Source organism: Chlorocebus sabaeus, chromosome 7 (assembly GCF_047675955.1).
Source record: "Chlorocebus sabaeus isolate Y175 chromosome 7, mChlSab1.0.hap1, whole genome shotgun sequence".
Lineage (NCBI taxonomy): Eukaryota > Metazoa > Chordata > Mammalia > Primates > Cercopithecidae > Chlorocebus > Chlorocebus sabaeus.
In genome coordinates, this window is record NC_132910.1 from 44565239 (window position 1) to 44591530 (window position 26292).

The following is a 26292-nucleotide window of genomic DNA, read 5'->3' on the forward strand; positions in this document are numbered from 1 at the left end:
GCCTCTCTTCTAAGTGCTTTACATGTATTATCTCATTTAATCCTCATAATAGCCCTCTGTAGTAGTTATTGTTATTATTATTTTCCAAATGAAAAAGCTGAGGTAGTTGGGGGTCAGGTAACTTCCAGTAAGTGGAAAAACCCCCATTCAAATATGAAAGATCTCTTCCTGTCCTTGCTTTCAACCATGACAGTATTTTAACATTATAGATATAAAAATAACCTATATCTGTTGGAATAATTCTTCGAGCACTCAGAATTCCAACATACTAACACCAAGGGAAAATACTGTATGTCAATTAGGAAGGTTTACTTGTTATTGAAAGCATGGAAATGAGAAAGTCATTGGGACAAAATAGGCTGACCTCTCTGTAGCAGAAATAGCTGCCTTCTCCTTGTGTGCAAAAGTAGAAATGTTGCAACCTCAAATAAATCCTTTCATTGTCGGATTAATGCTTCTGGCACAGTAAAGGTTTATGCAGAAATTCGAGAAAGCCACTTGGCTGTTTAAGGTAAACTCTGATGGCTCACAAGCTTCGTTTACCAGCCTGGCTCAATAACTATTCTTTTTTCTTTGCAAATAGAATACCAAATTTGAGAGTGCAACATTCCCGGCTGAAAAACTATAGTCCTGGGATATCTTACAGCTAACTTTTGTCATGTAATGCTGTCAGAAATTGTGAAAGGTTGGGAATTTTACCCTATTTACAAGCTAACAAGTTAGCCGCATCCGTTTCATGGCTGCTGGTGGGAAATACTAGGCTTTCAGATTGCATAGAGAGACTTTATTACTCATGGTACAGCAAGCAGCATGACCCTCATAGTAATGTCTGTTTCTCTTGCCCTCAAGTTCCACAATGTAACGTGGAGCACTTCAAGTGAATACCATATGTGTAATGGGCTTGTATGGCAGCTAAGAAACCCTGAGCTTAGGGAACCCATGTGTCCTGTTCCCTAATGAGAACTCCTGTTTTCAAAATGTGTAGTAACACAGGAGACCTATGGAGAATTGTCTCCCAATAATATAATATTCATGTTCTTGCTACAACATTGTGGGCTAATAGCAAATTTCCCCCATGAGGTTGCCACTCCTCTAGTTAATCTGAAAGGTAAGAATTGGGATCAAATCCATTCAGCTTTTCTCATCTGTATTTATTTTAAGAGATGATAAACAGGACTTGAATGATTAGGATTGATCTCAACCATGCCCACCAGGGTCCTGGACCCAGCCAGTTGAACAAATCCTATGAACCACTGAAGTTTACTTTAAAAGGCCAGGTAGCTTTCTCCTTAAATTTCTGCATAAACCTTTCCACTTGGCCAGAAGCATTAATTTAGATACAAAAGAATGTATTTATGGTTACAAAGATTCCACCTTTGCCCATAGGCAAAACCTATCATCTGTAAATACCCTGGCCAGTGAGTTGAAGCTGACCAGAATGAATTCCAGAACTGGAGTGGTGCCATTGATTGCTTCAGTGAAATTCAGGGAAAACTTTGTAATGGATGAATTCCATAGTAGGATAAACTGCCCACAGGATTCACAGATGTTGCTCCACGTAGCTCCCGTAAATAAATAAGGGTAGCCTCACTTTGGAGAGATCCCATTAGTGTACTGTATGATCTTCTGCTGATCTTTACTTAAACAATTGAAAATTTCTCATGCCTACCCTAATGTTCAATCATGTGTCTTCAGAAGGGTGGTAATCTCCATACAAAAATTATAGTACTAGAAGTGGGGCTGGTTTGCCTGAGTTGGTGGAGGGAAGGGTTACGCCCAATTTCAGGAACCCCCGGGGTGGAATACAAACAACTACTACCTCCTATGTGACCTGCTCGTCCTCTGGTAATGCCCAGTGTTCTCAATTAGTAGAATAATTCAGTCCAGTTCTTGTTTAGGAGAGACTTTGTGAGGGTAGTTAATTAGTCCATCCTCATTGTCTACTCCAGGGGTCAGCAAACTACTGTTGGGTTTGAAATCTCTTTTTGTATATAAAATTCCATTGGAACTCAGCCATGGTCATATATTTGCCTGTTGTTTGGTTGCTTTTAAGCTACAGTAGCAGAGTCCTGCACTTGTAACAAAAGCAATATAACCTAAATAACCCTGACATATTATTGTCTAGCCCTTTAAGGATTATTTACCAATCCTTGTTTTATGCCACCAGTTTAGTAGCTTTCTTACCATTCAATGTAATGAGTGAGAATAGTGGTAGGGAAGGTATTTAGAGGTATTTACAAGCATTCTGCAAAGGGGTGGCAGGTGCATCATCTGGTATTTTCAGTAGACTTATTCATAAGAATAAAGGAATGGTGATCAAGTCATGAATAGAGCCATCTGGTAAGAAAAGGCAAGTCCAACAGTCAGTGAAGTCTAAGACACTTGTCCTAGTTTGGATGTTCTGTACCAGGGAGTTTTGTTTCATGGAGAATATTCCAGAAGTCATTTTTAAAGACAAATATCATTATTTTCCATCCTTTCCCCATAATTGTTGGGGTCTGTGAATGTTCCCTTCTCATTTGGTGATCTCCCTCTACCTCCAGAAAATTGATGTATTTCATCCTAATAACTGTGATGTCATATTTTTTCTCAATTATTTCCTGTTTGCACATAGACTTTTCATAAAAAATGGTGTAAGAGCTACAAGGACATTTTTATAAAACTTACAGAGACTGATTGTGTCCCTCACTTTGGCCTGCATGAACAAGCTGCATCCTCACAAAGTGCTCATTATCCTTATGATCCAGAATCATATCAATAAAACAGGAAACTCCAGGAGACTGAAACATAATTGAGTCCAAATCCCATAAGCTCCATTTAGGCAAGGCTGCCACACAGGCTGCTCTGGGGAAAAAGAAAGAAGTGTTTTGCCCAGAAAAGATTATAATAAAATTTTGAAATTAGAAGTAGGTATAGGTAATCCCACACGACTTTCATGTTGATCATTGCACAGAAATCACCCAAGATGATATTATTTCTTTCTTGGAACATATTCATAAAGTGAACAAGCTGCCTCACTAAGGTATATGAACCAGGAAAAGGTGAAGAAGATAAAACTGGACATCTTTTGAAGTCAGCATTTGAGGAGATTGTTTCAATACTAAACAACACTGGAAGTCTGTTGATGGTAGACTGTAAGTTCCTTGATTACCAGGTCATTGTTGAGCATCTTTTGCATACATTTGTCAGGCTGCAAATGGTCCAGTAAGCTGAAAACATGATGCAGATTAATTTCAAGAGCTTCTAAAGAAGTGCCTACATCAGTGGATCAGACTGAGACAATAATAGAATGACCTAAAAAAGTATCTCCAACATTTTCAGGCAGCCCTAGGAAGTGATTAGAGGCCAAAATAGTCAATGTGCTTGCAGTGGGAGTGGACAACCCTCTTTGACTTTCCCTACTAGGAGACAAGGAGTCAACTTTTAGCAGGAATCACAAGTATGACATACAGTGCAGGCCCTGGTAGCAGAAATTACTTGTTTTGTGTCCTGTCTGTGATGGTAGATCATGTCAGGCAGTAATGGTGGCAATCTGTGTCTGTCCCAGTAATCAGCTCGAGTCCAGTTCATCTGATCAGTTAATGGACTTTTACTATGGGTTTCTCCATGAGTAACCCTGATGCAGCCTTGATATACTTCCACAATTCACAGCTCCAAAGTGTGGTGTCTATAGTGTTACTACTCTGTAGTTCTCTAAGTGGCATACCAAACCACTAAGCTCTTGGCAACAGATCAGCACTCATAATGTGTATATATACATATATACATACATACACATATATATATGTGTGTGTGTGTGTATATACGTGTGTGTGTGTGTGTGTGTATACACACACAGAGAGAGAGAGAGAGAGAGAGAGAAAGTGCCATGGAGGTGAGTATTGTACAGGGCTATGAGAACAGGCTTAGGTTCTGCCCACTTAGCAGAGTAAGCATGTCCATTTTCAGTACTGCATAGCAGGTGCTGAACTTGAATGACCTAAGCAAACTACAGTGAACGCTTTCAGATTTCAGTTCAGCAAAGCCATCACCATTTGTTTATGGAACTTCTGCATCTCAAGGCCCTGTCCAGCCAGCACTTAGCTTCAGGAGGTAAGGTATCCTAAAGGAAGAATTTGATTTTGATTTGCATGCTTGTTGGACCCTGCACATATTACTAGTTGCTGAATTTGAAGTGACCCTCCTCAAGATAGGAATGTCAGGTCATTCATAGATCAGGCTTTCGGTTTCAGCAAAAGTCCGTTAGAAAGCTAATAGCTGCTTTTGAAAATGGATGTACTGGGTAGCCATATTTGGGGAGCTCCAAGTCCAAAATCCCAGAGTGAGTCTCTAGGAGGAGATTCCTCTCTTCAGCAGAGCTCCCAACTGGCATAGTCATTAGTCAGAGTCAGAAATTCCCAGAGTCCAACACAGTGCTAGGCATCTCTTTTTGGGAAGAAAAGAAGCACGTCTGTATGCGACATTATTCCCAATAAGGAAAATCTCCTTGAATATTTATGAAGTAGGAAAGTAGAAACATATAACACATGAATTCCAATTATATACTCAATGTAGGAAGCAACAACAGTATATTAAGTTGGTATAAAGGGAGCCACCTACATGTCACGTATCTTTCCCTCCCGCACTAAGACCCCCACCAAATAGCTGAATCTGAGCATGTTTCCCTCTTCCCCCAGGGCTGGATAGGTGCTATATCCAACAAAGCCATAGAAGTCTGAGTCCCTCCCTTCCCCAAGTTTTCTCAGAAGATTGATACATGCCTAGGGTGTTTAGTCTCTCCTATGGCAAGAATCCTTCTTGTTAAGGCAGTTGATGCCAGGGAAAAGGGGAAAGGAAAAGAAAGGGATGTGGATCCAGAGACCTACTGTACAGCAATAAGCAAGGCACTTTCAGTTTCAAGTAGCTACTATCAAGTTCAACCAAGCAAATCTGGTTTTGGTCTACCCCAAGCTCTATACCTTCATGGGTAACACCATTTATTTCAGCTCAGATTGATTCTTTCACTTTTTATTTTTTTAACTTTGATAGTTGAAGGAATATCTCTGTATGAATGTTATATATATAAAAAAAAAGCCTTCAAATATTTCCAAGTGTTGAAGAGTGATTGTGTTTGTGTTAAAACCTTGAGTGGCACTTGCTTCAGGAAATAAAGGGTGTTAATTTGCTTTCTATTAAGGTTATTTAAAAATTGGTTGGAATAAATGCTAGTTGAATTTATACTTCATGACTTGAAAAGCAAGCTGATTTTCATCCTGCCTTCTCAAGGAGTGAAATATGTTTTAAATACTACTTTTACCTGCTTTTTGACTTTCCATGAAAAAGAAAAATAAATATTTTAAGGACACCTGGAAAATTTTGAAATACAGTTTATAGACATGTGGAGATTAAAGCCAAGAGACTAAAAAAAAGTCATTTTTTATTTTGGTTGTTTTTTTGTTTTGTTTTGTTTTGTTAACTATGGTGCTCAGTCCAATATTCTCTCTGCATAGTTTTAATGCAGTCTTACTAATGTAACCAGAATAACTCTTCACTGATAATGAGAAATTAACAGCTGAAGAAAATCAATACCATAAATAGGTAATATAATTTTAATGAAAGGCCACAGTCTGAAGGTTCTATATTGATTTAGTATCTGGAGGGTGTGTGCATAGATGATTGTGGGAAGGAATTCTAAACATCAGTCTTCATCACAGTTACATTTACATGCATGAGAAACAGGACTCCTACTTACACTAAGATTAAACCTAATTAGTATCTATGTAAAAAAGAGTGAAGATGGGAAAACAAAGACAAATGTGAAGAGAAAATGACTGATAATTAGCCAAAATTGAATTAAAGACATCAATTCACTGAGCCCTAAGCATTAGTAACTACAAATAAATAAACAAATTAATTAATTAATCAAATTGATGTTGGTATTTGAAAAAAGAAAAGCTTAAATAGCAAGAAACTAAATGTCACCTCTAGAATATAGCAAAATGAGACTATGTTAAACACAAAGTGTAAGAAAAAAATAAGTAGAGATAAATAAAACAGAAAACAGAAAAACAAAGAGAAAGTTAACAAAGTCTAAAATTATTAATTTTTAAGAAAGATTTTGATAAACCACTAGCAAGATCATTAAATTTTTTTTCTTTTATTATACTTCAAGTTCTGGGATACATGTGCAGAACGTGCAGGTTTGTTACATAGGTATACATGTGCCATGGTGGTTTGCTACACCCATCAACCTGTCATCTACATCAGGTATTTCTCCTAATGCTATCCCTCCCCTAGCCCTCCACACCCTGACAGGCCCTGGTTTATGATGTTCCCCTGCTTGTGTTCATGTATTCTCATTGTTCAACTCCAGCAAGACCATTTTAAAAAAATACAGAAAACAAAATTTGCCAATATCAGAAATTAAAAAGAATACATATCCTCCACACACAAAAGATATTCTACTGGAAATTCTAACACTGAAATAAAGCAAAGAAAAAAAACATAAAGAATTTGAAAAGGAAGAAGCAAAAATGTCTTTATTTCTCAATACATAATAATGTACATAGAAAATCCTATGAAATCTAAAACTTTTAAGTTAATTAGTAAGCTTATGGCCTATATTTGAAAGTAATTATATTGCTTTATAATGGCAATAAAAAATTAAAACCTGAAATAAAACATAATATCAAATACCCAGAAATAAATCTGCAAAATGTTGCAAGACATTTACACTAAAAATTTTGAAACATTGACCCAGAGTATTTAAAGAAGAACTAAATAATGGAGAGACATATGTTCATGGTTTTCAAATTTTAGTCTTAAGATATCCATTTTTCATAAATTGATTTATAGATTTAATATAATAATCAAAAATCTTAAATTTTTAAATTGTTTTTAGAGCCTTTTGAAGAAATTGATAAGCTGATCCCAACATTGTGTAAAGATCTTATGAAGGCACAATGATTGAAAGAACAAAGAAAAAAAATGGATGAATTATTTTACCTGACTTCAAGGCTTTTTTGATATTGGCGTAAGGATTGACAAATAGATTCATGGGACATCATTAGGAGTCCAGAAATCAACCCACAGGCACAGAGTGGGGTTGGTTATTAACCGACATGCCAATCAATTCAGTGGTGAAATGTTTAAACAACAGTGCTGAACCAACTGGGTGCCTGTATGGAATGAAAACAAAAATAACTTTTACTCTTATCTCTAACCACACACAAAAATTAATTCAAGATTGATCACAGACTTAAACTAAAATGTTAGAATTAGAAATCTTTTAGAGGAAAACAAGAGATTATCTTCATGACTTCAGGATATATAAAGATTTCTTAGGTACAAAAAACATTTTGGACTTTCGCAAAATTAAAATGTTCTGCTCATTAACATACAACATTAAGAAATAGACAAACTACAAACTGAGCAATAAATTCTAAAACATATTAATATGTGCAATATGTAAAGGGTTCAGAGAATACACATATTTAAAAACTCTTACAAAGCAATAGTATGAAACCAAAAACAATTTTAAATGGGTGAAAGCCTTGTCCAGACCATTCACATAAGAAGATACGTAAGTGGCAAATAAACTGTGCAACTTTTTTAGTCCATAGAAAAAAGCAAATTTAAATTACAAGGAGATGCCAGTCTGTACCCTCTAGATTGGCTGAAGACAAAGATTGGCAATACAATTGCACCTCTGATACTTTGCTGGTTGGAATGTAAAACATATAGTCGCTTTGGAGAGCTGTGTGCCAATTTTTTACCAAGTTAAATATCTACTTACCTCGTATACCCCACCCATTTCACTCCAGAAAAATGAGAATGTATAGCCACATGCATTCTTGTACCAGAATATTCATAGTGGCATTATTCCTCATATCCAAAACTGGAAGCAACTCTAATGCCCATCATTTTGAGGATGGTTAAATGAATTTTGGTACAGCAGAATATTATTGAGCAAAATAAGTAATGAACTATTGAAATATGAAGAAACACTGTGTTAAGTGAGAAAAGCCTGACATTTAAAATTGAGTAATACTGTATGATTCCATATATTTTAAGTCCAGTAAGTACAAAACTAAGCTATAGTGATCAAAATTAGACAGTGGTCACATCTATTTGTTTGGGGTAGATTGTCTGGAAAGTGACACAAAATAACTTTTAGTGGTAATGGAAATATCCATTATCTTATTTTGAGTGATAGTAGCAGTGGAATACAATAAACAATCCTTTAAGCATGTGAGATGTTTATTTTGTTATATGTAAATTAAACTTCAGTAAAAATTACAATATAGAACAACCCATCAAATATTTTAAGACAAAAACGGTAAAGGAAAGGATAAAGGAAAAAAAGCAATTTACACAAATATCATAATTTTAAACTAAACACATAATTGAATCATAATGATTTAGAGATTACTGAGTCATAAACAAAAGGTGAGAATTTAATTTGGTGGCCACTGAGAACCCAAATTTTAAAGTATATTAGAATCTCTAGGAGAGCTTTTTAATAATTGGAATGCCTGGGCCTCATTCCAAAACCATTCAATCAAAATTTTTGCAGGGGGCATAGCAACATACATATATTTAAAACTTTACAGGTGCTTCTGATAAGCCAGCTTTGTTCCTTGATGAGGCATCTGGAAACAATAAATTTCAACAGGTCTCCTCTTCCACATCTCTGATTGACAGTTCTGTTTCCCCTGCCAGAAAACTCCAAGCAATGTAGAATTCATTACTTTTTGATGCAGCTTTTTTCACTTTTAGACACTGAACATTTCTAGTTGTCAAAAAGTTTACATGAAACTGAAAACACACACATTGATAAAAATGAGTCATTTTCTGGAATAATATAAAATAAGTAATCTGTTTTGCTTATAATCATTTATCAAGAAGTCAATAAAATCATACCTCTCTAAACTTACCCTAGATGTCTACTGCTTAAGCACCGCAAGCAATTTACCATTTTTGAATTTGATATTAATTTCAGATACCTCATCTTTCTGAGTGCCTTTGTCCCTAGCTATTCTGGTTTTTCCATCTCTCTGTATAAGAAGGTAAGACCTGACGTATTTACTAATTACAAAATATGCCTCGTGTTGTCTTGTTGCTGTAGAGAGATGTGAGATATTTACCTCTTTATAAATACAAAACACTTGTACTGTGCTTTCTTTATCATAATTTTTGCTTTTCAATTTTATGTTTTATCTTCATTGTGTTAATGATATTGACCAACCCTTCCAGTTTTGCATTGTTTTCAATTGGCTTAACCTGATGGTCATGATTTCAACCAAATGCCTTCCAAGAGGAGGCATTGTCAAACAGGTGGATTATGGTATTGAAAGAGGCTCATAAAAGGTAATTGGCAGTCATTCCAGGTAGACTCACCGTCAGAGAGGTCTAAGCAAAGAATTAAGACAGATATATCTGACAATGGCTAGATGCCATAATAAAAGAGTCTTGCAACAGAAATAATACAGAAACCAGAAAGTTATAAGAGGAGGTTCTCCTTAGAATAGAAAAATAGTAGGTAAATTGTTTTAATGGAATTATTTTCTTTTGAGAGTGCTGATGAGGGAAAAGTTAAATTTCAGGGCTGGAAAAGCTGAGTAGAACTGATTTACTAGAATGAAGCAAACAGTAAGGTTGACAATGTGTTCTTCATCAAATGAGCTACTTGAGTTCTTTAAGTTTCCTTGCCTAGTAACAATAACAACCCAATACTGGGATGGATATAGTGGTAGATCTATTAGAATGGATTCAGTTGTAGAGATTGGAGGGATACTTCAGTGACAGGGAACTAAACAGTTTATCATGATAATGATGCAGATACATGAACTTAATGAAAATAGTTATTCTCTTACCATATCCTCATCTCTACTTCTCTTCATGTTTTGGTTCATTCTGAATCAAGTTAGCAGACCCTGGTGACCTAAAGCCTATCCTGACAGAGGATCATATTAAAGAAAGAAAAGATAATTCCCTGTGTGTGTGTATGTATATGTGCGTGTATATATATACACGTATATACATATATATATACGTGTGTATATATATGTGTGTGTATATATATACACACATACATATGATATATTATACATAGGGATTTTTATTGATACATCAAATATTACATGTTGTTTGGGTCCTTTTCCATTCTTAAACCAAATAATTTGGTCAAGTATATGGAGGGCTCCGAGTTACCACCCTGAGTTACATGATGACTCTTTGGTAGAAGGGTGGAGGGTAGGCATACATAGACACATATACTTCCTTTTTTGGTTTGAAAGCAATCTTACTCATAAGAATAATTAAGAAAATTATAATTGTTGTATTATAATTCATTATTTTTAAATCACTTTTAAAACATACCCTTTGAAAGTTTAGTTTATATTTTTTTGTTTCATTTAGTTTTGGTCAGCTAAAAATTATCTTTTGGTCTTAACCTTTCTGTTATTTTCTTACAGTTTCAGGATAGCCTTTACTATTCTACAACAAGGTTGTTGACCTTATATAAATCTTCACTGTAATTTGTTAAACTGTTTCTGAAAATCAGAGACCTAGATATGCATAATAAGTATTGACAAAAGGGCATAGAAATGACTAAATCCAGTATGCTAGGTAGATATGTACACTTTTTGTTACCCATATGCACAAAAACAAAGAAAAAAAATCAACTTTAGGGATGAATCAGAGAGTTATGTATGGGCTCCCCTGCATACTGAAAACATTGATTGAATGTTTTCAAACTAGAGTCAGTACATAGTCTAGTGATCTAAGCTACTTAAGCACCACTCTTCATCGTATCACTCTTTACTTACAGTTTAATTGCCACATGTCCTTTTGAAATGAACATTGAAGGACCATCCTCATGAATGCATTCCTAAGAATCACAACGTTTATTCTGTGTAGTCTTGCTGTAGGTTTAATCAAGACCCATGAAATGGACACATTCCTCTTAATTGATTGCAAATGTTTATGATTACCCAGAGAGTGTTTTCAAATGTCTGATGACTATAATATTACTGACTTTCTCTCTAGGCAGTCTTAAATCTGTTTATTACTCATTTGGCTACTTTCCAGCTTTCAGTTGTCTCATTTACTTCAATGTGCATCAATAAGCATATAATTAATGCAAACAACTTATTGAACTATTTTCTTTGCATTAGTATATATGATGTTAAGTAGGTAAAATTTATATATTCTACTGCTTTGGATTTATTCATCAGTAAAATGTTCTTAACAAATATTGATCAGTATCACTGTAAAGATGCCTCTTATAGTGAAATATTGTGATCTCATGCTCAGATCACAAGTTATTATCAAATAGAAATTCAGTCTCAGTGATGGTCCATTGTTGCCAGACCTTGTCACTTCAAAAATCTAGTATACGATATAATTATCATTATGTTTTAAGTACAAAGTAAAAAGGCAGCACAAATGCCAACAAAATCATAAATGACTCAAATTCTTTTTGAAGTGAGGTTTTTTCTAAGCAAGATTTTTTAAATGGCTTATGGTTAAAAGTTTTATTTTCTCAGGAAGCAAGCCATTTATAAAGTATGTTTTGCTATTCACATGTTGGGAAAAGTCTCTTCAGTTCAATGATGTATCTCATGTATCCAGCAGTATGACATACTCTTTATTTTTAAAAAAGTCCAAGGTTTCAAATATTAATTTTAATGCTTGGCATTCTGTCATAATTTCAGAAACACCAAGACCGGCTGAATACAGTGCTGAAGCCTTTTTCTACTCCAAGTGGGGTCTTAAAATGTATTACATGATTTAAAAAATTAAATGTGCCTAATCTACACAGAGGAGGAAGAAATGAATAGAGGAGAAAAATCAGACACAAAAACTTAGTGACATATCTCTTTTCCTATTGAATTTATTTTTTTAAAAGTGATATTTCAAAACAATAATCAGACTGAGAATTACTATTTTGATGTATTCCAGAGAATGCCACTAAATTTTGTTAAATTGCACCTGTAGTTTGGAAAATGACTAGTATTGCAGGATACTTCTATCTGTAATACAGTTTGTGGTATCATCATATGGTATAGATAATATATTCCATGAGGGCAAGAATTGTTTTTTGTTTTGCTCAACATTCTCTTCCAAGTACCTCTCACAGTGCTTGGCACATGGTAAGCAAAGACTTGAAAGAGATTTATTTGTTTTATTTCTTAAATTTTTAACATTGATACATATGACATGTATATATCATATTTTCAGGTTACATATGATAATTAGATAAATTCATGTAATCAAATCAGGGTAGTTGGGATATCCATCACCTTAAATATTTTTCTTTTCTTTGCAATAGCAACATTTGAATTGTTTTCTTTTAGCTATTTTGAAATGTACAATCAATTGATCTTAACTATAGTCACCCTACTGATTTATTGAGCACCAGGTCTTATTTATTCTAAGGGTATAATTTTACCCATTAATAAACCTCTTTCCATTCCCTTAACCCCCCTACCATTCTCGGCCCCTGGTCACCACCAGTCTGCTCTCTATCTTCATGAATTCCACTTTTATATCTTGAGAAATATCTACTTGGATGCTGACCACTGGTATGGAATGAGCAATAGTGGGTCATATTTCTAATTAAAAGTCTTTTTTGGGGTCAGTTTAGAAATACGCTTATATATTAAATTATAATATTTCCTAGGATTTTTTTCTACCCTAATCTACTTTGATATAAACCATTTTAGTAGAGAGATTAAAATTAATCTTACTTTACAGATGATAGTAAAGTCATTATTTTACATGATTTAATATAATGAATCATTAAGCTTCAATCAGCCACTACCTCTTGGAGGATTGTTGTGGGAAGCTGGCCTAAATAAGTAACACAATACAGATATCTGAGAAATTGATGGTTGCTAGAATGTTGTAGACATCAACCTTTAGTTCCCGTCAATATTTTATTCCATTTTCCTATTAAAAAAAAGATGGCAGAAGAAAATCAAGATAAATGTTGTTATTAGCATTATCACATTAAAATATCATTTCCTGTTTAAATGTTAATTCTTTCCATTGAACTGGAAGCAACTCAAGGACAGGAACTGAGCCTTGATCTTCCTTATCAAAGTATCAGATATTTACTTTAAAAAATGTATTAATCAAGACCCTTTCTCTTACAAGTAGCAGAAGTTTACTTCAGAATAGCTTTTTTAAAATTGACTCATGTAGTCTGAAAGTCTAGGGAACAGCTGCCTTGCCTCTGTTTCACTTTAGTTACTTTCACACTAGACATGTTGGCTCCTGCAATCGCAAAACTACTACATTGGGACAACTTGTGATACACAAGAAAGACCACTTCTTATAGATTATCCATAATTCACATTTCAATCTTCACTGTAATTTGTGAAACTGTTTCTGGAAATCAGAGACTTAGATATGCATAATAAGTATTGACAAAATATCTTAGCATGGAAATGACTAAATCCAGTATGCTGGGTAGATATGTACACTTTTTGTTACCCTTATGCACAAAAACAAAGAAAAAATCAACTTTAGGGATGAATCAGAGGGTTATTTATGGACTCCACTGCATACTGAAAACATTGATTTAATGTTTCCAAACTAGAGTCAGTACTAGTCTTTAAAAAATTACTTAGGCCAAGGACATGGAGAGTTCAAACTAACCAGCCCAGGACACTTGACCATCCAGCAATGCAACCTAGAGAGTTGAGCACATGTGGAAAACAAGGGATGCATCCAGATTCATTTCTTAAATGAAAAGTGGCATCTTGTGGTTTGAATAAAGGAAAGGAAATATTGGGAAGAATAAAAATAAAAGACACCAACTACTTAGCCACCAGTCTAACCCTATTAACTTGGAACTATGATTATACTGGTGGCTAAGTAAGAATCTAAACCTAGTTTTCTGACACCAAATGCAGTGTGTTTTCCCCTAGATAAAAGAGTTGTTTTATAAATGAAAGGTGGAAACGTTGACTGCAAATTACTTATAAAGGCTTTGCATATCATCAAAGTGCCCCGAAAACCAAAACAATAACTTTCGACTTGATAAATATAAGGAAAAATTAGGATGGACTCTGTCCAGTGCCACCCAAATCCCCCTTCAAAACTGAAGGCTATCTTCTCCCAAATGCTGAGAGGGCTTGCTGCTGACTACCTTCCTTATGAATTACCTACCCTCAGCTTAGGAGAACCACCTCACCAAAGGCCACAGGGGGGTGTAAAATTCCTCCTTCCACCAGCGCTAATTTGGGATGACTCTAAAGACCATCCCACTTCCAGAGCTTGCTGTAGGGCTTCGCTGAGACTGCATTGTAGCCCCAGGTCTCCCTCTGCTGGCTCTTTCTTGCTCCCTTCCCTTGTGACACAGTGTTATTCCCAAGAGCAGTCCCTGATAGATTTTCTGATCTCCAATCTCCACCCCAGAGTCTGTTTCCTGAGAACCCAACCTTCTACAGTTAATACGCTTTTCTTAGGCCTAAAGGATAATTAAATAGTAACTAAAACAATGAAAGGTTTTCAGGGAAAGTATTTATGTGTTTGCTATCTTTTTATCTAAAATTTTCCTCTATTTTTAAACAAAACCTCACACTACTTTTTAGCATGGAAATGTCTATACCTTACCCTCTCATACAGTTTGTATGGGAAAAAAATCACTAACATCAGTGATGATATGCTAATCCAGGTTCTCCAATAACTACTTTTAAGAGAGGCAAGCAGAGTTAACTAAGAGATTATAATCTTGGCAGTGTGCAGAATGTTTTCAGTATATACATTTACTGAGAGGAGATAGAATTCATAATCTTTGATTTTTCTCAAAGGAGTCTGTAACACAAAGAAAGTTAAGAAATTGGAGCACTGGTTCCCAGATGGTCTCTTAAGAAGCATCAAGTGAGAGAAAATCCCTTGTTTTTTTTCCTGAGAATTTCTGATTCCATAGAAATGGGATTGAGCAAAAATCTTCATTTTCAACAAGTTTTCCAGATAACTCCAAAATAATTCGATGTTTTCCAGATAACTCCAAATTCGATGTTTTCCAGATAACTCCAAAATAATTCGATGGATTACAATTTGGAAAAATACAGACTTATGGATTAAAATATAGTTCTGTTAGTTTCTATTGCTGGTGTATCACATTACTACAAATTTAGAGGCTTAAACAATGCAAGTTATTAATAGTATTTTTTAGATCAGCAGTCTGAAATGGAATCTCAGTGGGCCATAATCAGTGTCAGCAATGCTGTGTTCTCTGGTGGTTCTAGGGAAGAGTCAATTTCCTTGCCTTTTCCACCTTCTAGAAATGACCCACCTTTCTTCACTCAGGGTCCCTTTCCCCCATCTTCAAAGCCAGCAGCCTTGCATCTCTCCGAAGATGCTGAGTCTCAACACATTCTTCAGGAGTTAGACCTCCTTTTGATGCTCCTGTTCTGTCTCCCTCTTCCAATTTTAAAGACTGCAATTACACTACAGCCACCCAAATAATATGGGATAATCTCCCTATTTTAAGGTCAGACAATTAACAGCTTTAATTCTATCTGCAACTTTAATTTGTCTTTGCTGTGTAACATAGTGTATTCACAGATTACAGGGATTAACATGTGAGCATTTTGGGGAGACCAATATTCTACCTAACACAAGTTCCTTTATAGTGCCATGGAAAAAACACCTTCCCCCTCCCCCAATCTTATGTTTAATAACTCAATTAATGAGCCTTCCACCACCTGATGTTATGTAATTATCTGGTCAATAGAATTAAGTACTGGAAACTACAGAAACTTCTTTTAGCTTTCTGTTATCCATAAATAGCACCTAGTCACACCCCCTCACGTGGAAGCACCTTGAGGTCAGGAACCATATACTCTTTATTTCTGAAACACAAGGAACTCATCTCATTGACTTCCAGCTGATCAACATACAGATAATGTAGCTGAATGATTGTGATGTGTGATGATGTTCATGTTCAATGGACAAAACCAAAGGCCTATTGTCTTTTATTTTTTATTTTTAATTTTTTTGAGATGAGTCTCTCTCTGTCACCCAGGCTGGAGTGCAGTGGCGCCATCTCGGCTCACTGCAACCTCCGCCTCCTGGGTTTAAGTGATTCTCCTGTTTTAGCCTCCTGAGTAACTGGGACTACAGCCATACGTCACCACACCTGGCTAATTTTTTGTATTTTCAGTAGAGATGGGATTTCACTCTGTTAGCCAGGCTGGTCTCAAACTCCTGACCTCAGGCAATCCACCTGCCTCAGCCTCCCAAAGTGCTGGGATTACAGACATGAGTCACTGCGCCCAGGCTACTCTCTTTTTTAATGACTCTTTTACACAGAGCAGCTCATAAACAGCATGACTGAGAATCTTCTCTCATTGAACTTACCAATTGCCACATAACATGGGTATTTGGTGTCATTTACTCAAATAAGCAAAACTATTTATGCTTAACTTCTGCATTCCATGAGACTACCTTGTAATTTATGCTTGCCATTTTGGGTAGCTAGCCATCAATAAAATTGAAGCAATCTGGTCTATTGGTAGGAAGAATGGTGGCCTCTTAACAAATAGTCATGTTCTATTACTAACAATAAAAGAATTACCATATGTTAGACCCTACACTAGATTTTGTATATACACAACAAACACACACAGACACTTTTGTGAAATCAGTCTTTGAAGACTTCTATAAGATAAATATTTTTTGCTGGGAGTGATGGCTTATGCCTGTAATCCCAGCACTTAGGGAGGCCGAGGCAGGTGGATTGCCTGAGCTCAGAAGTTCAAACCAGCCTGGCCAACATGATGAATCCCTGTCTTTACCAAAAATACAAAAGTTAGCCTTGCATGGAGGTGTGTACCTGTAGTCTCAGCTACTCAGGAGGCTGAGGTGGGAGGATCGCTTGAGCCTGGGATGTGGAGGTTGCAATGAGCTGATATCATGCCACTATACTCCAACCTGGTTAATAGAGTGGGACCCTGTCTCCAAAATAAATATAAACAAATAAATTATTCATTTACAGTTGAGGAAACATTTTCAAAAAATTTTACAGTCACATATCTAAGAAGTGACCATCAGAATTCCAGTGTAAGGAAACAGAGGGGTTATAGTGGTCTTTTGTCACATCACTTTTCAGTATTTATATCACTCTGATCAAAAATTAAAGCTAAAAAACATTATATAAGTTTCAAATTAAGGATAATTAATTTACTAGATCAATTTATTTATTAAAAAAAAATTTTGAGGCGGCATCTCACTCTGTCACCCATGTTGGAGTGCAGTGGCACGATCTCAGCTCACTGTAACCTCCACTTCCCTGGTTCAAGCCATTTTCATGCCTCAGCCTGGGTAATTTTATGTATTTTTAGTAGAGACGAGGTTTACCATGTTAGCCAGGCTGGTCACGAACTCCTGGACTCAAGTGATCCGCCCACTTCAGCCTCCCAAAGTGCTGGGATTTCAGACATAAGCCAGCGCGCCCAGCCCCAATTTAAAGCATACAATCAAACGCGTCACTTCCAGACTTAAACTGCTTTTCATTCTGCTCTCTTATCCAGTCATCCACTTAAGGCAGATCCTCTACTTGAAACTTTCGATAGATTAAAGCTGTATTTAGAATAAAATTAAAACCTCTTCCTGTGTCTCATAGAGATCTACATAACCTGATTCTTTCTCTCCATCCAGCTTCATGTCTCACTAGCTAGGCTGCAACCACAGTGGTCTCCTATAGGTTTTTCATCCACAGACTCTTTAATGTCCTGGGCATTTTCTGAGCTGTTGCCTTTCTCCTTATCTCTTTGCTTGGATAATGTCTTCTTATTCCTTTACCTCAGAGTTTAAATACGAGTTTTGCAGAGAAACCGTCCTCTAACGAAAATAGATCCTCCTCCTCACCCTATTATCATCTACCAATGCACTCATTGTTTTCTTCCAAACACTTAGTGTGCTTTGTGGTTTTTTACTTTGCTTACTTGTTTATTGTTTGTTTTAATGTGTGGATGGGTATGCATTGATGTGCTCTGAGCTCCTAGCATTGTGTCTAATATTCAACAAATGTTTTTGGAGAACAAGTTTTTTTCTCAAAGTGAGGATGCAAACTAGCACTGGTATTTTATTTTTGTAATCAGAAGATTTCATAGAGGGTAAGTAATCTGAAACTTTATTCTGTAGTCATGCTCTGTTTTCTGAGCATCTTGGATCTATTTCAATGTAACTTTTGTTTTGTTTGCCTTGTATTCAGATGTACACGTTAAGTAACTCAAATAAAGAACAACTTACAATTTGAAATCAATAATCTGCTCTGTCTGCTCTGACATGTATTTTTTTTTCTTTTTTCTTTTATCCCCCCTGCCCCGCTTTTTTTTTTTTTTTTTTTGAGACGGAGTCTCACTCTGTCACCCAGGCTGGAGTGCAGCGGCATGATCTCAGCTCACTGCAACTTCCAACTCCCGGTTCAAGCAATTCTTCTGCCTCAGCCTCCCAAGTAGCTGGGACTACAGGCGTGTGCCACCACGCCTGACTAATATTTGTATTTTTAATAGAGACAGGGTTTCACCATATTGGCCAGGCTGGTCTCAAACTCCTGATCTTATGATCTGCTGCCTCGGCCTCCCAAAGTGCTGGGATTACAGGTGTGAGCCACCACACTGGGCCTCTCACATATATTCTAAAGGTATATTGATTCTGGGGTGAGGCCCAAGCTTGTGTATTTTTGATAAATTTCTGAAATGATTCTGATTCATATCAAAATTTAAGAACATCTGCTTAGCATGTACATAGTCTTGTTTTTGTACTTCTACCTGTATCAACCAAATTCCATCAAATTTAACCATTTGCTTAATTCATGCTTCAGAGTCTTACACCCTTATGTACATTCTGACTTGGATATTGAATGAATACATAACACCTTTATTATTCCAGCTCTTTTATTTCATCCTCTGTCCTAGTTGAGGATTTTATTCTTTTAACCTGCTTTGATGGTAACATCCTGGGTTTACAACATAATTAATGATAAGAAATGTAAGATATAATTTATACAGTATATATGTTGTAAAGATTTTGAAAGTCATCAGATAATGAAACATATAATATTTACAACAACTATTTTCAAATAAAAGCAATCAGAAGAAGAAAGCAAAATTGTTATTTTAGTCAATTTGTAACCTTTTAAATATAAATGTTTATAAGAGTAAACGTAGTTTCCAAATTTTTGGCTATTTGTTTTCCTGTTCTGTGGGTTTACTTATTGCTTTTTCTGGTTTGTATGTTGAAAAATAAGTAATTTAACTATTGCCATTGAGAGGCAAATTTTACATGCAGGCAAACAGGCAAACACACACTATTAAGGATTTTGAGATCTAGTCTACTCATAAGTTCCCTACGATCCCATTTACTTGTTTCTCCAGTATTTGCCCTTTAAATATTTTATTCTTTGGATATGTAATGAAAAATATAGTTTATGATATAGTAAAAGAAAATCTACTATATTAAGATTATTACATAATCTATATTAAGCTTGAATTGTGCCAGATACTTAATTCAGATATCTTCTTCTATAAACAAGCAATCTGATACCACGAAGAAATATTTGTGATATTTCAGACACTTATTGTTACTTAAGTACACATCAAAGTACAAATGATAAACTCTTTAGATTGAATTTTATTTTTCTTATTTAAATGTGACATGGATACCTAACGTTTTAATTTAATAAATTTCGAGAACTTTGCTTATCTTGGAATGAGAATGTAAATATTTTGCTGATCATCATAAATTCAAAAATGTTGCTTAACATTTTCTAAAATGCTGAAATAAGTATTGAAAATATATATTTTGCACATTAAATATGTTCTCCTTACTAAGGCAAATTTGGTGTCTCCTACCAACTTTTCCAAATTTAGCTAAGGAGGTAATACTCATTAAATAGATTAAAATGCAGCTATTATTTGTGGTCTAAGTGACCTGAGCCCTTCGAAGACAACTTTTCGAAGCTTTCTGTTTAACTGATAAAAGTCAAGTTTAGTGATACTGTTGCCTATTTTAAGACACATTCATAATCTTGATTCAGATTCATCTGTCATCAGTGATATTTATGCTTACATGAGGTTAATATTACCATTTAAAATGCTAAGGAAAATAGGGAATGTCTTTGCCTTATTCATGTTTGGCTCTAGAGAAATGGGACATCTCTCCAACAACCTCCCTGTGCCCTCACCCAACATTCCTGGCATGGATATCATTTAGGTTCCATGTAGATATAAAGAAATCTATTTAAAAAATAACAGTTCCTACATTTTTCATGTGAACATATCAAAATGTGCCAAACCTTAAACATATTTGAGAGTTCCATCAGCTACTCAATTAATGATAAGAAATGTAAGAATTTATACAGTGTATACTCAATTGGTAATTGAGTAGCTGATGGAACTCTCAAATGTTTAAGGTTTGGCACATCTTCAGAGAGCCTACAATGTGGAACAATATTCTGATATAGGTGAAATAGCTTATGCCTTCCTTCTGTACAATAATTCACATGTATTTTGACGGGCTTTTGATGTTTCCAGATATCCGTGGAATACAAGAGTTCTTGGACAAAGTGTCTCAGCAGGGAATGGATGTTGCACTTCAGAAGGTAGAAAACAACATCAATAAAATGATCACCACTCTCTTTGACACCATGAGAATAGAAGAACTGAATCGCTATCGAGACACTCTTAGGCGAGCGATCCTTGTTATGAATCCTGCCACAGCCAAATCCTTCATTACTGAGGTAAGTGAAAGTTGTCTTGTGGTGAGAGTTGTGCAAAAAAATTAAAAGCTTTGGAATAGACCCTACAGAGGAGATGAAAATTAAGAGCAGTGCGAAGGATTTAATTACACAACTTTTGTTAACACTAATGGAGGTAGCATAGTGCTTGCCTTGCTCATCTCATTTACCCCTTACTGTCCAGTTAATTGCTGAGAACACTTGTATTTATATATATTTGGGCACACAGACAGAACAATTTTAAGAAGTCTTATAGAAGTTTAAAAGTGCCGTTGACCTGAATGAATCTGGCAAGATCAAGAATAAATTCACAAGTGCATAGCTCTCTAACTAATCTTTAGTATTTTTTGTAATTTAAAATTTTACTTCTGAAAAAAATGTACTTGAATCAGGATATTATTTCATAAACATGATTACTGTTACAAAAACATATACAGATTTATATCTTCTCTGTGAACTTTGTACTAACACAAATAATTAAGTGTCTGAAACTCCGTAAAGTGATGACCACTGTACATTTTATGATGCTACATCCTCAAATTTTTAATTGTATACGTTCATTTAGTTAGTAGCTCTGAAATTTAGTAAAAATACAATTAAGACTTTCCAGGGATTGGTGTAACATTTCTATGTTCTGAAATGCCTGCTATTGCCTTGTAAAAGTTTATTGTCAAGTCTTTTTGCCCTTCTTCAAGTTTTTAATGTTACATAGTGATATAATTGGTCATGACGTTACATACTTTCACATGGGATTTTAAAAAATATTTTAAATTTGGGGGAGGGAATTTATTTGTTTAATACTTTTTTTTTCTTTTCTTTTTTTTTTGCCTTGTTTCACTATTATGCTTCTGTTAGCTCCTGAAGTACTGCTATAAAGCTTCCAAATTAGGAACATGTTAGAAGTTCTTTGACACTCACTATATAGTTGGTATCAAAAAACATAAGGCAGAATATAAATCACTAAGAAGAGTAAAACTTGTGTAAAACCGTCAGTAATACCAATTTTTTCATTTTAATAGGAAACTTCATTATGCAGTTTAAAGACAAATATAAACATTTTACTTTTTGAGCTCAGCAAATGACTTAGAGAATCTTATTGAACTACTACATTTTTTTCATAATATAAAACATTTCCAGTTTTAAAGAAGTTGGTTCCTTCCTTCAAGAAACACAAATCTGGAAAGTGAAAGCAAGTTCACAGGGAATGTAATATAAATTAGGATGTTAAAATTGCAATAGATGAGGTTGAAGCATCTATGGTCATTTTTGTTGAAGGAGATAAGAGGAAACTTCACTGAGCAGGTATATTTGAACTAGACTTCGTGTCATGGGTTAGGAATTTACAAAAGAGAAGTGGTATTGATATGGTTTTGCTCTGTGCCCCCACCCAAATCTCATCTTGAATGGTAATCCCCACGTGTTGAGGGAGGGACCTGGTGGGAGGTGAGTGGATCATGGGAGTGGTTTCCCCCATGCCATTCTCATGATAGTGAGGCAGTTCTCAGGAGATCTGATTGTTTAAACGGGGCAGTTTCCCCTGTGCTGTCACTCTCTCCTGTTGCCTTGTGAAAAAGGTGCTTACTTCTCCTTCCACCATGACTGTTAGTTTCCTGAAGCCTCCTCAGCCATGTGGAACTGTGAAAAAATTAAACTGCTTTCCTTTATAAATTGCCCATCTTGGGTAGTTCATTATAGCAGAGATAATGCTAGTGTATTCTTTACTAGAACTGTCATAGGCTTAAACAACAGAAAGTTTGCATCTCACAGTTCTGGAGACTAGAAATCTAAAATCAAGATGTTGACAAGGTTGATTTATTCTGAGGGGTGTGAGGGAAGGAACTGTTCTAAGCCTCCCTCCTTGGCTTGTAGATCAATTGTCTCTTTCCAATGTCTATTCACATTTTCTTCTCTTCCTGTATGTTTGTGTATCCAAATTTCCCTTTTCTATAAGGATGTGAGTCATTTGGAGGAGGTTCACCCTAATGACCTCATTTTAATTTGATTACCTCTGTAAAGACCTTATCTCCAAATAAGGTCATATTCTAAGGTACTGGGTATTAGGAAATCAACATATAAATTTGAGAAGGAGGTAATGATGACACAACTTTACCCATAACAGGTGCCATTATTTGTTATGAGCAAATAAGGCAGAGGAGTATGTTTGAGAGTTCAATTTGAATCATGTAAAATTTGAGCTAACACTGGATTCTTCAGGTGGTCTTAACTATGTTTCAACACCTATATAGTACTTACTATTTTCTTACTACTTAGTGCTTTCTTTTCTAAGACCTTTTTAAAAAATGAACTCATATAGTCTTCATAAAAAAGCCTTTGAGTTGGTACTAACATCATCCTTGTTTTGTAGATAAGAAAACTGAGGCATATAGGGTTTAAGTTGTCAAGATGACACAACTAGGAAGAGACAGCTCCGGGATTAATTCCAATACGTTTGTCTCTAGAGTTTGTGTGCTTAACCTTGGTTCCCAGACAGGTTAGTTATAAATGCATGACTGGAGACCAGGAGAAAGGTCAGTGCTTGAGATGTAGTTTATTTGTTTTTCATCAGTTTAATACACATTGATTTACTAGTTCATTAGTTTTCCAGTTCATCCTAGAAACTATGCTAGGCACTAGTGATAAAATGACAACAAAGATTCCATTCCTCTTCTCAAGTTTATAGCCTGGTGTTGGAGAAGGAAAATGAAAGGGTATCAACATTATAAGATGCATGTGATGGCAGAACACATACATCTCCGCTGAGCTCCAGAGCCAGCCATGTCTGGTTCCAGAGGTAAAGTATACAGCTGTGAAATGTTGAGAAAGGAGCTTGCTATAGATGGCGTCTTGAAGGAGGTGCTTCTTGAGTTGAGCATTAAAGGACATGTGGATTGGATCAGGCAGAAAAGTGTGGGAAGGGCATTCTAAACAGCAGGAAGACCATAAACAAAAGCACAGAGGCAGGCATACAGCAAGAAGGCAAAGGGCTAGGGAAGGAATGGGTAGAGGTAGGTGTGTTGACTACCCTGTTGAGAAGTTTGGTGATGAAAGTAAGGGTAAATTATGGTTTAAAATTTTTAAAAATCCCATGAGATGGATTTCAGAACCAGGGAAATCTGTTTCATTTTTAGGATAAAACAAAGTGAGCCTTTTCACACAGGTATTGGGAGAGCAACCAGTGATGAAGAGGAGATTGTAGAATGGAAAAAGAGTATTGATGAGCTAAGACCCCAGCGTGTTAGAATTCATGAAGCTCTACCAGGGGACTCATTACCAATAACCGACAATTGTTGCTTCAAAGGTAGACAGAATTAGTTCAGACTTCATTAAAGGAATTTTCATTGATCATCCTTGTATTTCTGATCATCAATTTCAACTGATATGATCCTAATGTCTCATCTTGTCCCCCAACCTTGACCCTGAACTTTATACTTATAATAATGTATCCCTTCCGTCTTAGTCCCCAAACACATACAATCTATGATCTTTCCTTGGAGACTCTTTTGTCTTTCCCCACTCATCTGCCATTATTTTTAGTAACTTATCTTTTATAATCACTGATTTTATATCTCCAAACTGTGGACAAGTTATTCCACAGGCATCTTAAGCAGTGATGTAGGAATGGCAGAAAGAATGTGAACTACCACCACCTCTATCCTGACCTAAGCTCACTCTATTGTACTGTTCTCTGACCTGCAAGATGGTTCCTGTTTCTCAATTAGTTGTTTTCAGACACATCCCACCTCCTCCATGGGTTCTAGGATTGTTTCTCTTGAGTAGGGAATAGGCTGACCCTATTAGTGCTGGGAGCAGTTCATTCAAAAGAGAGGCAGAACTCAATTCAAAAGAGTGCACTGAAATTCTGAAGACATAAAGAGGAATCATTTCTGTGTGACCTAAAGTTTTACTCAGTCTAGTGGAGGAGGCAGCATATAACTAAATACTAGTATGTGAAAGAAAATTCAATAGTGATGGATCAATGGTGTTCTGGAATACCGTAGGAGAACTGACTCATGCTACAGAGGGTTTAGCCAGGGCCACGACAAGTTTTGCAGATAAGGTGTGTCACCAGAATCTTGAAAAATAAATAAGAATTATCCAAGCAAACAATGGTGGGCAAACAATTCAGAATGCGTGCGTGCGTGTGTGTGTGTGTGTGTGTGTGTGTATGTATGATACATGAACAGAATTAAAAAATCAAATTATACTGAGGGTTTTAAAATTAAAAATAAGAGTCTATGTTTTCCTACCTCCAGTTATTCTTTTCAGAATTAATTATTTATTTTTAATTTTAAAATTTTAATTTGTATTTACTTTTAGCATACCCTGTGTATTTGCGTTGTTCAAAATTTAAAAGATTCAACAAGACAATATCCTGCCACTGTTCCTCAAACACCTGAGTTCCTTTTTATGAGACTAATAATGTTTCTTATGTGGCATTCCAAGTATACACAGACACACACACACACATTTTTTTTATTGTTCATACATAAATAGTTGTATACTAGGTTTAAATTCTGAGTTTGGATTTTTAACTTAGTAACTTCTAGGAGATCATTCTATTGAGACCTATGAAGTGTTCCTAATAATATTTAATGGCTATATAATATTCCCTTGGTAGATGTATTAGTCCATTCTCATGCTGCTATTAAGGTCATACCTGAGACTGGGTAATTTATAAAGAAAAAGAGGTTTAATGGACTCACAGTTCCACAGGGCTGGGGAGGCCTCAGAATCATGGTGGAAGGTGAAAGGCACGTCTTACATGGTAGCAGACAAGAAAGAATGAGAGCCAATCCAAAGGGGAAACCCCTTATAAAACCAACAGATCTCGTAAGACTGATTCACTACCAAGAGAACAGTATGAGGGAAACTGCTTCCATGATTCAATTACGTACCCTGGGTCCCTCCCACAATACATGGGAACTATGGGAGCTACAATTTAAGATGAGATTTGAGTGGGAACACAGCCAACCATATCAGTAGATTAAATGACTCTTAGCTCTTTAACTTTTTTGTTTTAATTTTTACTTACTCTAGTAAATATTATTGGTTGATTTATTAGTTTATCTCTTATCTACCTTTTCTTATATGGTAAGTAATGATTTACTTCATATACTTCACCCACACCTGCATGTCCTCTCAATATATAACTAGTTATAGTATAATTTTAAATAACTTTATATAACACAATTACACTTCTATTACCATACCAACTACTGTTGACAGTATAGGATCTGTAAAGTCAGTATACTAGTTGTAAAGGTTCATTCACTATTTTTCCACTCTTCTACCTCTTAGCTTCCATGATCCACAGATTTATCTTTATATTGAGTGTGTTGGAAGAATGTATTTTCTATTCTGTTACCAGAAATAAATTGTTCATACCTTGACTAAAAGTTGGCTTTAGAAGATGAAAATCTGTAATTTGCATATATTTTATCACTATAAATATTGTTGACTGTACAACAAAGTATTAAGGTATGATTATGTTTAGGTTTTCAGCTTCAGGTTTTTTTGTTTGAGTTATTACTTTTCTTACTTTTCATTTCATCTTT

At 35.5% G+C, this 26292-nt stretch overlaps 1 protein-coding gene across 1 annotated transcript in view; it reads left to right on the forward strand.

The window, feature by feature from the left end:
- Positions 1-26292, forward strand: part of GRID2 (glutamate ionotropic receptor delta type subunit 2) — a 1473259-nt gene that overhangs the window by 783960 nt on the left and 663007 nt on the right. Inside the window, exon 4 of the mRNA XM_007999282.3 lies at positions 20535-20740. Coding sequence (XP_007997473.3) covers positions 20535-20740 — 206 coding nt within the window. The remainder of the gene's footprint in view (positions 1-20534; positions 20741-26292) is intronic.